At 36.4% G+C, this 17,116-nt stretch overlaps 1 protein-coding gene across 1 annotated transcript in view; it reads left to right on the top strand.

Annotated features, from left to right (window-relative positions):
* Positions 1–13,012, top strand: part of LOC109466262 (MAP kinase-activated protein kinase 2-like) — a 22,163-nt gene extending 9,151 nt beyond the window's left edge. The window contains exons 2-10 of the mRNA XM_019763952.1: positions 1,326–1,465; positions 3,234–3,298; positions 5,060–5,139; positions 6,294–6,420; positions 7,004–7,079; positions 8,866–8,990; positions 11,668–11,753; positions 12,425–12,505; positions 12,698–13,012. Of these exons, the coding sequence (XP_019619511.1) occupies positions 1,326–1,465; positions 3,234–3,298; positions 5,060–5,139; positions 6,294–6,420; positions 7,004–7,079; positions 8,866–8,990; positions 11,668–11,753; positions 12,425–12,505; positions 12,698–12,829 (912 nt within the window). The 3' untranslated portion in view covers positions 12,830–13,012. The remainder of the gene's footprint in view (positions 1–1,325; positions 1,466–3,233; positions 3,299–5,059; positions 5,140–6,293; positions 6,421–7,003; positions 7,080–8,865; positions 8,991–11,667; positions 11,754–12,424; positions 12,506–12,697) is intronic.
* The last annotated feature ends 4,104 nt before the right edge of the window (positions 13,013–17,116 follow it).

Consider the following 17,116-nt stretch of genomic DNA (forward strand, 5'->3'; position numbering starts at 1 on the left):
AAGATTTGTCCGGGGGGGGGGGGTACGTTTATTCCGGGGGGTATGTTTATTCGGCAGATGAGAGTAGCATTAAATGGCCAAGCCATGAATTTAATTTCAACATCTTATTGTACCTGGCAATAGCATAAATTTGAATTTTTATGATGACAACTTACATGTACATGCATGCTGAATGATTACTTAACCATGTACAGATAGAGAAATCTGCATTTATAATTTGCTACTCTTACCTGTATTACTAGGCAGGGCTTGAAATACTGGGTGCATGTGCACCTTAGTGCACCCCCCAATTTTTTTCTGCATGTGGGTGCACTGGTGCACCCAATATTTTTGTAGGTATTTTTGTACATATCAAATGTACAATAGTATATAGAATATTCAATTCTTGGCATCTAAGTGTCAGATAAACAATAAAATCTTTGTTTTGGTACTTGTTTAAGATTTTAAAATTAGCTCCTATTTCAGATGATTTGTTTTATATGGTGCACCCAAAAATATTTTGGTGCACCCAATTTTTTAGGTTGGGTGCACCAGTGCACCTATTCCCAAAAATGAATTTCGAGCCCTGCTAGAAATGTGCTGTCTCCATTGAGGCAATTATGTACATGTATATACTATATTCATCACAAATTTCTCCCATACCACCCTGTCCACAGTTAAGGAAATGGTTGGGTATTGATTGTGTGGTATTCTGGTTTGATTCATAAGGCCTTCCTCAGGACCCCAAATCGATAACAACCAGTTTAGGCAGACCGCGATCAAATTTCCACCCTGCCCTCTGACTCTTTCTGGTTACCCAGACTTCTCAGGAAATAAAAAGCCATTTAGATCGCCGGGTAGATTTGGCTTTGTCGGCAGCTTTCTGAATTTATAATAAGAATTCACAGTTGCTTGCTTTTGTAAATGACGCTTGGCATTTTAGAAATATCAAAACATATGTTCCATGTGGTCATGGATGAAATGCTATGAATATTTAAACTTCTTACCTTAAATACTACATGTGTCATATCGTATCAGTATGGTCTTTTTAGCCTTTAATATGTGTTGTGTGGTTCAACTTTTTGTGACATATTTACTGTAAATCACTTTATATTCGCAGTAGCAAAATTTTGTGGTCTGAGAAAAATGTTTGTGGAACTATATATTCACGGTGAAAGAAAATCAGTGAATTATTTGTTTGCAGTTAAATGATAAATTTGCTGTACAGATCTAGAACAGAAGTGACCATGAAAACGTAAATATAAAAGTACCGTGGATACAAAGTGATTTACAGTATCTTTTTTATCAGAATCTTAAAATTAATACTTGTATTTTCTGTTTTGTAGGTTCTAAGAGACAGCCCTAAGGCGAGGAGGGAGGTAGAGTTACAGTTCCGAGCTTCCAACTGTCCCCACATCGTCAGGATAGTGGATGTGTATGAGAACAGGTACCATGGACACAACTGTCTCATGGTGCTCATGGAGTGGTAAGTACCCATGTCTTAACTCAGACTCTTATATCTCGTGTTAGTGCATTCTACGTAAGATTACCTTTAGGCCACACCAATTCAATTTCTTGCTTAACGGATTTTTCTAGAAAAATAATGGAGCGGGCGGGCGAAAAAATAAAAAATAAAAACAGGCCTAGGCATCCTATTATGGCCCAAAATGGTACGATATAGGAGCCATAAAGTCAACACACCAGGCTGGTTCAAAATTCAAACATTGAATTTTGAACTTTTAATGATACCACTGTATTGAAAGATGGAATAACTGTAACAACTAGGAAGAAAAGGACTGTTTTCAATTGTTCAGGGCAAAATATGAGCATGTTGCAATTTTTTTTTGCAAATCAGAAAAAATTAAGCCGGTGAATCCGTTAACCAAGAAATTAAATTGGTGTGGCCTTAATTTCGCCAAATTTCCAACATTGTTTTTGCAATTTACGGCATGTCTTTGCTCATTTGGCAGCTGCTTTGTTTTGACCTTTAACCTGTCCTAGTTGTTCCTCTTGGCACTGAAATCCACTTCGCTGTCAGCACTGTTCTATGGCATATCATTTAACAAGCCTCTAGAACATATATTAACATTGCAGCCATCTGGTACTATATCTGGATTTGAATTGGCATCCACTGTGGTTTGAAGCCTATATATGGGACACTAAAATGGAAAATTGAAATATGTCAAACCTATCTGTTGTCTGGAATCATAAATCACGAAATATTTTTTTCAGTCAATATTAATATACAGCTGTAACAAGCTAGAAGTGTGATAACTCTCAACGACATCCTCTCAAATTCACATTGGCTATTCACAGATGTCCTTGCTACATCTGAATGCCAAAATGTGGATGGTACTGTAAATCACTCTATGTTCGAGGTAGTAAAATTTTGCAGTCTGAAAAAAAATGTTTGCGGATTACCATTGAGGTGGTGGCAGGTGGAGCAAAAATTATTTGTTCACAATAATGATAAGTTCGCAATACAAAAGTAACTGTGAAAACCGCAAGTATAAAAGTACTGCGGACAAAATTGTGATTTACAGTATTCTTCACACCTATTGGTGGATTATTAAGCTGACTCTATAGTGTCCAATCATATTCGGGCTGCTCACGTTTCTGGCAAACCTTGTTACTTCTCTCAGAAGGGACGGGGAGAGGCACATTCCAAATGGCACAGCACATCGGAACACTTTGTGTCAGAGTCTGGAAGCTTGGAACTTTGGTTTTGAACTGTGCACATGTAGCACCATAGAGCTGGTATTACAATGTTATTGAACTGACTAATGTATCAGAATCAATCTGGTGCATGAACCATTGTTTGCAATTGGGTGCTTCAAATCTTCCTACAAAAACCTTGAACTCTGATGCAAGATGCCACGATGTGCTGTGCCATATGGAGTAGGCCTCAGGATACCAAGTAGGTTTTCAGAACTTTGTCATCCAGTCTAAATGTTTCATGCTCTTTCTCACGTTTTTGCATGAAAAACTTTGCTTTCTTATCTCAATGCCATGGCTGCCCAAATGTTTGTTGCCAGCTGCAGCTTTCCTTTTGGAAGTTTTAAATAAGTTTCTGTAGAAATGTTTTAGTTTTCATTGTAACAGTTCTTGGCTCCTGCTAGGTTTCCACTGCCACAAAATACAGTGTATATTATATTAGTCTTTACAGTATTCAACAATCAAGTTACAAAGATTATTTTAACTGCCTGAAGTTTTTCCAGAGAAAAGTTTGAAATAAATGTCTGTCCTCCCCGCAGTATGGAAGGTGGAGAATTGTTCACACGGATCCAAGAGAGAGCAGACACAGCCTTCACAGAGAGAGGTGAGCAATCTTACCGTAATGCTTTAAATAATGCCTGATTTCAAGTTAAAATCTTTGTATGCATATAGTGATATGATATGTAAATCACTCATGTGTATCTGTCATATTCGACAGTTATACTGCAGATTTTTGTCACTTTGTGAAAATACTTTGGTAGTACTTTGTGAAAATACTTTGGTAGTACTTTGTGAAAATACTTTGGTAGTACTTTGTGAAAATACTTTGGTAGTACTTTGTGAAAATACTTTGGTAGTACTTTGTGAAAATACTTTGGTAGTACTTTGTGAAAATACTTTGGTAGTACTTTGTGCAAAAAAATTTGGTTGTACTTTGTTTCCCTTCTGTTAAATTGTTGGTTGCTGACCTTTTGTAATGGATACTTAGTCCTTACTGGGCGTAACATTCCCTGTGCAAAGGACTCCTGTATTTTTAGACCACCATGTGCTTGCAACCTTTTGAGTAACTCAGTTCTAGAGACTGTTTCTATTCCACCGAAATGTTTATGCCTTTACTGGAGGTACATTTACTGTAAACCCCTGGTCACCTTTTCAGTCCCAATTTTTGCATACTTATTGCTTGCTAATGCACTTCTTTCATTGCCAAGATGTCATAAAATACCTGTAAGGGTGTTCTATCCCATCACTAGAGTAATTTTACATTGTATTGCATTAAAGCTTTGTTCTGCATTAACTATGACTACTTAGGCTTTGGCCTGAAGTTTGGATCCATATCACTTTGAAGTTGACTCTTTTCTACCGTTAGATGTCGCCTTAGCTTTTCCTGTATATTTTTACAGAAATGTGGTTTTAATGTGTCTGTCACAAAATACACTTTGTGTCTGGCACATCTGACTTGGCTCAGGTGTGAGAAAATGGTTCTGAAATCCTGAAATGTACTTCAGATTATACTGTACATCTCTCACCTTCTAGTTCATATCCCAGGGAGTAACGAAATATCAACCATCATCTACTGACTTTTCTACATATGTCAGGCTTGAATATCTGACCTTTAGGAGACTTTACACATGTTCTAGCCTGTCTGAAATTTTTTTCTCTCTCATCTCAATTTAGTTTGAGACGTGCGATAAATGACAATTCTTGGGGAAGATTTTAAGTTCTTGACCCTCTGAAACACTATTCCCTGCAATTTGGGGGACAAATTTTGCCAGCAGACATATCTTTTTCATATCTTTACACCCCAATTTTTATCTGTCAAAGATGACGGATTGTGCAAATTTTTTGTCCGTCGTGATCGGCAAAATTCTGTCAAATGAGGGAAAGACGGATGCTGGCTAGAACACTGCTACACCCTCTGAAACACTATTTCCTGCATTTTTGGGGACAACTTTTGCCAGCAGACATCTCTTTTCATATCTTTACACCCCAATTTTTATCCGTCATGATCGGTAAAATTCCGTCAAATGAGGGAAAGACGGATGCTGGCTAGAACACTGGTACATACTACATGTACTTAATGATATTTGATACAAGTGGGACTATTGAAAGGAAAATGTTTTCAAACAAAATGTGTAATAAAATATATGTGTGAATGTTTGGGTCTTATTCTACATTGTACTTCAGCGTACCAGATATCACATGTGCGCCAGACATGCGAACATGCCCACATGCGATAATGTTGACTTAGGTGTTCCCCCAGTTGAGAAAATACCACTTTTAGCCGGTTTAGCCAGGATTGTTGCAGTATTTACCAGAAATGTCAGGACTACTCTGGAGCTGACTGTATGTTTATATGTGTTGGCAGAGGCGGCAGGTGTGATGAGGGATATCGGGAAAGCGATCCAACATCTGCACGCCATGAACATCGCACACAGGGACATCAAGGTCAGGAACATACTGTAAATCACTGCATATTAGGCCACACCAATTTAATTTGTTGTTGCTCGGATTTCTTCAGAAAAAATATGAAGCGACAGGGCTAAATAAAAAAAAAAAACAGGCCAAGGCACCCCGTGATAGCCGGAAATGGTACAATATGAGCTATGAAGTCAACATACCACTCCAGGCTGGTTTATAATTAAAACAGTATATTTTGAACTTTAAATGAAACAAAATTGCACTGTTACATTGAAACACTTTAACAACTACGAAGAAGAGTACTTTCTTCAACCGTTCAAGCCAAAATATGTCTTTTATTGTGCATTTTGCAGTTGATTTAAAACCAAACCTTAAAGATTTTTTTTTTTTGCAAATCAGAAAAAAATGGACAGGGCGAGTCTGAGAAACAACAATTTAAATTGGCATGGCCTAAGCGGTAGCAAAATTTGCGGTCTGCGAAAAATAGACATGTTCGCGGAACTGTATCTGATAACATATGCTGGTCTTTGTTTCAAAACAAGTCGTGACTGGCATCTACATCATAAGATATTTTTATTCAGTAAGTACATACAGCTGTGTTTGTTCAACTCCAGATTTCCTGCCACTTTAAGAGACATGTAAACAATAGTGAAACATTGAATCATATGGACGTAATTGATCCATTTATGTATTTTAAAGGGGCATTATGTAACATTTTTGCACCGAAAATTTAAAGAATTTTATTGCAAGAAATTTGCTTCCACTTTTCCACATATTTGTGCAATTATCTCACATATCTGACCTTTCTTGTTGGCACTAAAACAGCCCACATGAGGCGCACTCAGTTTGTGGTGCCACCTCAAACTACCAGAATGTAAACAAACATGGCTGACAGTTGTGTTTCCAGCTTTTAAACACACTCGTAAGGCATCATATTTTGGCACCTCCATTTCCTGAATGGCTCTAATTTGCAATGGAGTAGGGTTTATTCAACTTACTTTGTAAAGAATTGACCAGAAAACTTACTTTTTGTATTCTCCTATTGTTAGATGATGCAGCTTTAAAAGCACAGAGGATGCTAGATGATACAGCAAATATGATGTCAATAAAGTATATGTAAAATTTTGTGCCAAAAACCTTTATGTCTCATGATTTTGATTATTGTGATCTTTCTTTAACAGCCAGAGAATCTCCTATACACAATGAAAGAGCCAAATGCAGTCCTGAAACTCACAGACTTTGGTTTCGCCAAGGAAACCAGAGAAACCAACTCACTAGCCACCCCATGTTACACACCGTACTATGTAGGTGAGTATGGCAGATTTTCATATCTCCATGTTAAAGACTAGTTAAACATCTAACATTGCCATTGACATATATTCTGTAAGTAGTTTGCTGCATACATATGTTCTGTAAGACTGTATTCTGCATGACTTTATCTATACATGTATTTAGCTTTCAATTGTTCGATTTTAGTTGTACCTTGAGTTGTTACAAAAGTCCCTGTACTTCAGTCAAATCAATTAAGAATCTATATCATCATTTCTTCCTTTGAAACATCATGTATGAAATAAAAGAAAACAAGTAAAGATCTCAAATTTATGCTTAATACTTTGTCACCAAAAGAATGTTAGCCTTGTTATGATAGATATAATCTGTTTTGGAAGTAACTAACAATTCATACCTGATATTGTACTATATACAAATGTACATACTATTTTTAGGTAATATCCATTGTGACTTCAAGAATTAAAACACTAGAACACATTGAAAACTTAGAATTAGTGATATATCATAATCTATCACAACTTATGGTTATTTGTATACAATTGTGATGAAATTTGTAGCATTTTATTCTGAGTAACCGACTTTGTTTGTCTTTTTTTTCCAGCCCCTGAAGTTCTAGGTCCAGAAAAGTATGACAAGTCGTGTGACATGTGGTCCCTGGGAGTTATCATGTACATACTGTAAGTCTGCAAATTTTCTCTGTAGTTATTCTATCCTAGGTATGACATCAGCCCACAAGAATGTTAAACAGGTGTTATACTTCCTCTTGGTGCTTATTTGCATATTTTGTTGTGAGGTGGTATTGTAAGTCGTGAGGACCAATGCTAATATAGACATTTGAGCTTGAGGTGATGTTTTCAATAGCATCAAGCATGGAAAAAAACTGGACTTGCAACAGGGGTCAAAATTCAGTTTTGGGAATAGGTGCTCTGGTGCACTTAACTTGAAAAATTAGGTGCACAAAAATTTTGGTGCACCAGATAAAACAAGAACGAATTACACATCTTACTGCTCCTCTTCTAAGCTTGAATCTGACATGGGAGGTAACTTCAAAATCTTAAACAAGTACTACAACAAAGATTTTTTTATTATTTTTCTGACACTAAATGCCAAGAATATCCTGTAATATTATACATTTGATATGTACAAAAATATTTGGTTGTACCAGTGCACCCACAGAAAAAAATTGGGTGCACAGCTCCAATTTTGGGTGCACTAAGGTGCACATGCAGCCAGTATTTTGAGCCCAGTACAATTACACATAAAAAAAATTATACACAATTTGACATGGTGGAAAATTGGTCATGTATCATGAGCCAGTAAAAAGGTGTGAAATGAAATTTTATGCTTGAATAAAACACTCTTATCAACTGTACAATACACTAAATTGTGCTGTTTTTAGTCCACAATACATGTACATATACCGATAAGGAAATTCTGGACCAATATCATTCTAGACTTGTAAGAAAAATGTAGGAAAAAAAGACGTTGTGGCTGTTCAAAGTTAACTTTCCATCCATATTCTGTCAAGGTTTGCCTCACCACTAATGTCCCCATTAGTATGGGTACTTAGTAAATTGTCCACAAGCCTCACTAAGAGAGCGTTCGTTGCAGTTTGACGTAGTCTGTTATATCACATTAACTCTCTGACGTCAGTTCAGCCTAATTATTTTGGAAAAAAATTAAGGCACTCAGCAATTTTGTATTACAGGAGCAAACATTTTTTTTTAAAGGAAGAAAACAGTTCTTGCAAATCAGCACTTTTCAGTCAGAGCAGATGTTACTGTGTCATTACCACGTGTCATATTAAAAAGATTTTACATCAAACTTAAAGATGACAAAAATTACAACTGATTGATGATTTGAGCTGACACATGTACAGATTTGTAGGGCTCAAAATACTAGGTGCATATGCATGTGCAGGTAAAATTGGGGCTGTGCAGATATTTCTACCTGCAACTAACTGCACCGGTCCATGTACTAGGTTTTTATCTATAGGTATGACAATAGAAATAATGACAATGGTTATATGTAGATCTGAACAGTTTTTAGTGTGATCCATACTTCCTAAATTCTAAATGAAACAGGTAAGACTTATACAGAAACTAGAAAGGTAACATTTGCAAAGCAAATGCATAATGTTTACCTTCGCATATGGTCTGCTCTGTCCTTAATTCTTACTCAAATACATTCATATATATGGTCAGACAGGAGTATAAATCCCTCCTACTAGAAAATTGCAACATTTTGTAACCTAACACCAGTTACCATGGTGAGAGACGTCAACAAATCAGTCTTTGGCGAGGTCAGCGTTTGGAAGGGAAGAAGGAGAGGAAACGTAGCAAAAACAATATGTTTTCCTTCGGTAAACATAAAAAGTATTTGGAGCCCTGGGTTTGTGCAGAATTGTAGAATACATTGTAAGGATGTAAAGTTGACAATGGTTGATGTTCTGTGTTTCTCTAGGCTGTGTGGCTTCCCGCCATTCTACAGTAACCACGGTCTTGCCATCTCCCCTGGCATGAAGAGGAGGATAAGAAACGGACAGTACGAGTTCCCCAACCCAGAGTGGAGTGCTGTATCTGAGCTTGGTGCGTAGAAAAACCTTCCATTCTCTTTGCCATGGATACTGTAAATCACTTTATATTGGTAGTAGCAAAATTTCGCAGTCTAAGAAATATGGCCATGTTGGTGGAACTCTATGTTCACGGTGGCGGCAGGTGCAGAAGAAAGAAAGAAAGCAAATTTTTTGTTCTTGGTAATGATAAATTTGTGGTACAAAAGTGACCGTGAATATAGAGTGATTTACAGTAATTTACTTTAAGAGTCTAAGAATTGTTGTTGTGATATCTTATCTATATTCTTAGCTCATGCCTGTAGCCAGGATTTTTCTTTGGGGGATTCCTCTTACTATTCAAGAAATCAGCGATTCCGTATTGCGCTCTACGTTGAATTAGAGCGGTCTGTCTACGCCCTACTTAGAATTATGTTCTATGGAAAAGGGCATGTGTGTTCCCATACATGCATGTACAAAAGAGTGGATACTGACACTGTACAATCTTTGTATTGACATTTGGCTGAGTTCTCAGTTGCGCTCACAAAATATGTTCTTACTGCCAAGGACGGCACTAGCAGCCATTACCATATAAAGTACACTGTTCCACTAAGTGTACTGCCTGTGCCAACTCTTTCCCCCAAGCATTTCTGTACACACAATCTTATCGGAGGCTCTCTGTACATCCAATTTCCTGCACTTCTTATCTTCCCCACTTGTCTACTTCCAAGTCTGTGTCAAGCCGTTTGGATTGATGTTTTACTGATAAAAGATACCATCCATGTGATGACATACCAGCAATTTTGTCCCGTCTGTAGATAAGTGCAGTATTTGCATGGGAAGAGCTCATTTTATCAGATGAAATAAGCTCTTCCAAATGGTGGGACTTAATCGCAGTGTCAATAGAGATTAGACAAGCCATCAGTAAGACAGAATGTTGAATAATATCTAAAAGGCTAGTCGTACAAATCTGCATAACTACTGTACCCCAGACGTGTTACCTTAGGCCACACCAATTTATTTTTTTCTACAAAAATAATGGAGTGGGCGGGTGAAAAAACAAACAAACAGACCTAGGCATCCTATAATTATAGCCCAAAATGGTACGATAGGAGCCATGAAGTCAACACAACGGGCTGGTTCAAAATCTAAACAATGAATTTTGAACTTTTAATGATACCATTGCATTGAAAGATGGAATAACTGTAACAACTAGGAAGAAAAGGACTGTTTTCAACTGTTGAAGGCAAAATATGAGCATTTTGCAGTTGATTCTGAATTTTTTTTTTTGGCCAATCAGAAAAAAATGAAGTGGGCGAATCCATTAACCAAGAAATTAAATTGGTGTGGCCTTAGGCCATGTTAATTTGATTGTATGGATGACATCCTCAGGGAACCCCAAACCTGATGCGAGCGTTCGAGTAAATACTTTTGGTAATACATTAAAAGTTTAGAGAAGTCTAAACAAATGGCTAACTCACAGAATATGGTATGGCAAATAATAGACTCTTCATTTTCATTTCTTCACATTTTCTTCTTTTCCTTTGGAACTGATTTTGGCATTCTACGACTTTATTATTGTTTTCCAATATTTTTTTGTGCAATTTACGGCGTATATTTGCTCATTTTGCAGCTGCCTTGCACAATATACAGTGTGGTAGAAAACATTTGGATGTCATCCATATTATCAAATCAACATGGCCTTGCTACATGTATGCCTAGAGGACAAACCTCAAGTGACCAGACCCGTAATACTGTATCTAACCACAGAGTTATAAAACATTTATACCATGTCATCCCTTCAGTTACTTTGTTATCTCGAATGCTGAGTTATGAACTGATTTGGTTCAGTGGTCTCCGGGGACATTTTTCAAACATGCTCAACCACTCAGTACTGTAAATCACTTTATGTTCGCTGTAGCAAAATTTCACGGTCTGAGAAAAATGTAGGTGTTCGTGGAACTAAATGTTTGTCATGTGAAGAAAAAAGAAAGTCGGCAAATTATTTGTTGGTTATGATAAGTTAGCGGTACAGAAGTGACCGCAAAAAACGCGAACATAAAAGTACTGCAAAAAAATAGTGAATTACAGTATTCCGTATGCTACAGCTAACTGTATCTGGCAAGGTTGCACTAACCTTAATCCTTAATTGGAGGAGTAAATGGAAGTTGAGTAGAGGAATCACACGTGTTATGAAACCCGCATCAAGAGCTTGGCATCCTAATCTTGCTTCAATGATCCCAATTTTGTTAGGTTACACATCACACCAACTCTGCCTCCTAGCAGCTTAAATATGAAGTGCACGATACATTCATACATGCTGTTCTGCAAATCGCAAAGAAAGGTGGTCACAAGAGGCGGAATGTACCATTTCATATGGGGGAGCAATGTCTAAAACTCGCTACTGTGTCATCAGTCCTCTTTATCAATGCCTACATTATACATTTTTGCCTACTTGTGCCCCTTTGTACATCTTCCAAATCACTGAGACATATTTTTTTTCCTAGATGTTTTGGCTGGTGTTTTGATTACTACTTTACATTAAAGATTGAAGCTGGTAGGAATATATACAATGGTGCATGTGTCAAAGAGGTTTGATTGAACTTTTTTGATCATGTGGCGAAGTTTTTGCTATGGAGCAAACACTTGAGGAAACTTTGTTATGCCTGCCACCTACTGGTTTTCACGTGAAGTGCATTTTTGTTTCCCCACAGCCAAGAACCTGATCAACCAGCTGCTGAAGACTGACCCGCAGGAGAGACTAACCATCACAGAGTTCATGGCACATCCATGGGTATCTGTAAGTACAGACCTTCTTAGTTCTTTTCAAGTTTCGGAAAAAATGTTGTGTTTCCAGTTTCCTGACCAACCCTAGCAAAAACTGCCGACCCAAGGCTTTTTTTTATCGACTGGTGGTATTGCTATACAATTTTCGATCTGACATCGGAATTTCAAATCCTCTGAATTTCTTAAACGTCATTTAACGCATTTGCTGAAGCAATTTTTCTTCAGTAAATTGGGTGAAATATTTGTCCACAACAGGTGGGCGGGTACGTGAGACATTCTCCTGATGCATTGTGAAGTTTATTAGTTCAAACTTCCTTTTAAACCTACTAATTTGTTGAAACATTTTAGAAGAAATCCCCCCAAAAATCCCTATCTATTTTTTCAGAACCGAAATGGAAACACTTTTAATTTAATTTTCCTAGGCCTTGTTAGTACACCATATTGTAAATCATGAAAAGACTTTGTAAATCACATTGTATCATAGAGTGGTAAATCATATAGTATACATTATATTATATAGTATCATTATATCAGGTGGTAATACATATAAACTGTGAATATATATGAAAGTTTAACAATATTAGGTATAATATTAATAGCTTGAAGATGGAAGCTGTGTTGTTCCAATATAAATGTGTACTTCTGTAGAAAACTTGACTTTTGAAATTGTGAATGATTTTGCAGGGAGTTGAGAGTGTTCCTCAGACACCCCTGTCCACAGTCAAGGTGTTGGATGATGAGAAGGATTACTGGCAAGAAGTTCAGGTAAGATCAAATTGTGATAATTTCCATGTGTAGTTTTTGTTTTTAAATGATCATAAACCATTTTTATGTTTACCAAAGGAAAACATTTTTACCAAAGGAAAACATATTGTTTTTGCTCTGTTTCTTCTTCTGTTCCAAACACTGACCTGGTCAATGACCTGGACCTGACACGCCTACTGTGTGTACCTGCAGGATGAGATGACCAATGCTCTGGCCACCATGAGGGTGGACTATGACCAGATCAAGATCAAGGAGATCTCTGCCTCCAGCAACCCCCTTCTGAACAAACGGCGCCGGAAGGCAGAGGGCCAGATATCAAAGTAAAGAACACCTGGGGCCAGACTGATGGATAAATACACAAAATATCCTGTTTAATATGATATATTAGTCAAACTTAGCTTTTGACAGTTGTGTGCAAGTATGGTTTCTTTATGTCCATTTTTTTCTTCTTGTTATAGGTACACTTTAGGTTAGGCCATGTTGATTTGATTATATGGATGACATCCTCTGGGAACCCCAAAACTGATGTGAGCGTGCTAATGAAAAAGTTTGGCAAAAAAAGTTCCCTTCATTATGAAATCTACGTGGTCATGAAGGTTGAACAAATGACTAAACACACAGAGTATGGTATGGCGAATAATAAATTCTTCATTTTCATTTCTTCACATTTTCTTCTTTTCCCTTGGAATTGATTTTGGTATTCTATGACATTATTATCATTTTCTGATATTTTTCAAAAATATATGGCATCACTCACTCACACTCACTATATATATGCATATATTTGCTAATTTTTCAGCTGCTTTGTACGATTTACAGTATGGTTGAAAACTTTTTTTTGAAACAGACGAAAATTCACGTGAGCAAATGTTATCATACAATGTATATTCATATATATCAACATGGCCTTACGGAGACGTTGGAGAATAAAATGATGTCTACCAAGTAAGGTGATTATACTATATGTGTAAAGAGCAATATGATCCCTCTGTTCCCTTGGCAGTAGTGTGATAGTCCAGTCTGACTGTGCAGTGTGTGTGGTATTGAGGACAAACCACTTGTATGAGGGGTGAACACAGGGTAGACACTTTTTAAACCATATACATGCATACTAGTAACTACTCATGGATAGAAGCTACTATATATAAGTTATCTCAATAGCTGAGGTAAGAATAAACAGCTTTTGATTTTATTTTGCTTTTGTAGTGTTCTTTTAAGTTTATTGATATATTGATAAGTAAGGCCACACCAATTTGATTTGTTGGTTCTCGGTAAAAATATAAAGCTACAGGGCGAAAAAATAGAAAAATAAAAACAATACATTCTATGATAGCGCCAAATGCTACGATAGGAGCCATGAAGTCACGATTCAAGGCTTAGTCCAGGCTGGTTGATGATACAATAAATTTTGAACTTTTATCAAAGCACAACATGGTTTAAATGGAAAAACAGTAATAACTAGAAAAAGAAAGGACTACCCTCCACTGTTTGGGCCAAAATATGACCATTGTCGAGTTGATTCAAAGTCCGAATCTTTTTTTTTTAGCAAATCAGAAAAAAGGAAGCGGGCGAATCCGAGAACCAATTACTTATATTGTTGTGGCCCAAGCACTAGAGTGACAGATAGTACATTGTATTTCCATTTTATATTTGTGTACATGTATCTATGTTTATTATACAAAAAAGAGAAGGCGAAGATGTTCCCTTCATTTAGATATTAGGACATGTGTATATGACTCAGCAGAAAAAAATCATGACTGAAAAATCCCCGGAAAAATTCTGTAAATATCAGACATAGCACGCTTTTAGTTTCTTCAAATTTTTCATGTGCTGTGACAAGGCGGCTCCAATTAATGATGATGCCATATTAATTATTATGACTGATAACAAGTCAAAATCTAATGAAGTGAAGGATAACTATTGAAAATTATAATCTGGATTCTGAGGGACAGCAGCTATTTTGTGAACTTTCTCACAGAATGTTCTCTTAGGTTTTCAACACTAAGGTCACAGCAAGTAAATTTTATGGATGACATCCTCTGCAGACTCCAAATCTAATGTGAGCGGGCAAAAAAAAGCAAGGCGGGCCAAAAAAAAAACAAGATTCCTACATTTTCAAATTTTGACATCATAAACCCTGTTAAACAAGAAAAGATACCTATATTTTGCCAAGTTTACTGCCAACTATTACAACATCCATTTCTCACTGAAACAACTTTGAAAAAATAAATGTTTTCAATTGTTGTACATGATGTTTTTGATTCAGTGAGAACATCACATATTCACAAGGAATGAAATCATAACTGCATGCCATCAAAGTAAGAAACAAAACATAAATCAGAGCCTTGTCTTGTCTCCTCTCTTCATAGTTATCTGCAATCCACGTTCCGGCATGGCAACAGACATCTTTGCCCATTTCCATCATGTTAACCACTGTCAGAGGGCAACAAAATTTCTTGTTTTTTCTTCCAAAATCAGGCAAAAATTAATGCGCTGATGTCATCCATAAAAATTACTTGCTGTGGTATAATTATTAGTTCTACCACAGTAAGGTATAGTGGCCATTAAAAGGTCCTCAGCATTCAATTGTTTCTACCTTGTCTGCATTTAACTGCTGTAAATACTAGCTCCAAATTGATGCTTCTGTGCAGTAGATTGTTTTGCTCTGCAATGATTGTAAAGATGTCTGAAGAATTATATGTGTAACAATGTACTAACTGGATATATACTGGATAAAGATCAAATGATAACAAAATTGTGTGCAGTAGTTGATGACTGAATTTGATAATGTAGAATCTGATGGAAGATTTTTTCATTAATATTGATTGTTGCCTATATTGTATGGATAGTAATAATGCACTAGAGGGTAGATTTTTCATTTATTTGCTGTGTAGATGTTATCATTACGCAATTAATATTAAGGCACAGTATTAATATACTAGTACATTGTATCAGTAAGCACCCCTCATGAATGGATGCACCCTCTAGCAGTTAGGATGGGAATTGCAGACACCTGTTATACTAGTATACCAGAATTCTTTATGAATGTGTATATCTATCAGTGTTTGCATTGAAAAACAGCAAAACTTTCTTGGTTTATTGTCGTATGATTTGAATTTATTTTCTAGAGAATATTGCTACAGATAGCAAATTTTCAGCTCAAAAGCTCACCTCCCTTTCAAAAGTGTGTTATCTCATCTGAGATGTAAATGTTATGGAATGATTTTTTTTGTCAAATAATACTGGAATTTCACATCATATTTCCTGTTCACAACTGTCACAGTCAGTGGATTGCAACTCGCTGAGTCACATGGATTATGTATTTTGGAGAGTGACTTATTTTCCATGCTTATCGTGTATGAAATACCAGCTTTGAAAAGATGTATAAAAAGAAAAGAAAATTGATGTCATGCAAAAGAGTAGTGTATGCAAGAATTGTTAGAACAGAATTCTAGAGGAAATTTCTTAAAATTTTTTGATATGTTGTGAGACATGGTTACAATGAATGATTTTTTGTTGTATTACTATACTATTAGTGAGATTGATTTTTTTTTTTTGATGACACAAATGAATAAATTCTAAGTTGCTGATATGCTGATTGTATCCCATTGACTTAAGATGCATATTCATCTTGAAATATAACTGTTATGATTGCTTGCTTCTCTTTAAACTTGTATGTAAGGCCACACCAATTTAATTTCTTGGTTAACAGATTTTTCTAGAAAAATCATGGAGCGGGCGGGCGAAAAAAAAATAAAAATAAAAACAGGCCTAGGCATCCTATTATGGTCCAAAATGGTACGAAGGAGCCATGAAGTCAACACACCAGGCTGGTTCAAAATTTAAACAATGAATTTTGAACTTTTAATGATACCATTGCATTGGAAGATGGAATAACTGTAACAACTAGGATGAAAAGGACTGTTTTCAACTGTTCATGGCAAATATGAGCATTTTACAGTTGATTCTGAATTTTTATTATTATTAGCAAATCAGAAAAAAATGAAGCAGCGAATCCGTTAGCCAAGAAATTAAATTGGTGTGGCCTAAGAGAGTAGTGCCAAAGAACAGTAGTCTCAGACAATTCAAGAATGTTACTTACTTGTCATACCTTCTGACTACTGTTTTAAATCAAGTCAAACATACCTTTTAGAAAAGTGTATCTTCCTGCATCTTTATTTATACCAAACCTATCAAAAAAGGCCAAATTCCTGATCCACAATTTTATACAGTATCTAAACATACTAGTACAGTGTACAATCTGTACATTCTTGCTAATGAATAAGCAAGTTGCAAGGGTACCTTATAGATATACACTATCTATTTGTATGGTCTTCATATTATTTACACTTGTTGGTTGATTTGAAAAAAAATTGATGTAAGGCCAGTTAGGCCACACTGATTTAATTTTATGGATGACGTCCGCGCACACATTGATTTTTGCCTGTTCTCAAAAAAAAAAAAATCACATCCTCCGAGGCTCTGGTCTGGCTGCCATCCTCTGTAGTCCATGGTAGCTAGTGACAATAGGGAGCCGGTGGTAGCTACGGAGGACGGCACACAGGCTGTTGAAGCTCCATGGAACTCAAGAACTTAGTATAGTACCGACTC

The sequence above is a fragment of the Branchiostoma belcheri genome, unplaced genomic scaffold (genome assembly GCF_001625305.1).
Source record: "Branchiostoma belcheri isolate BF01 breed outbred unplaced genomic scaffold, Haploidv18h27 scaffold161, whole genome shotgun sequence".
NCBI classification, from domain to species: Eukaryota; Metazoa; Chordata; class Leptocardii; order Amphioxiformes; family Branchiostomatidae; genus Branchiostoma; species Branchiostoma belcheri.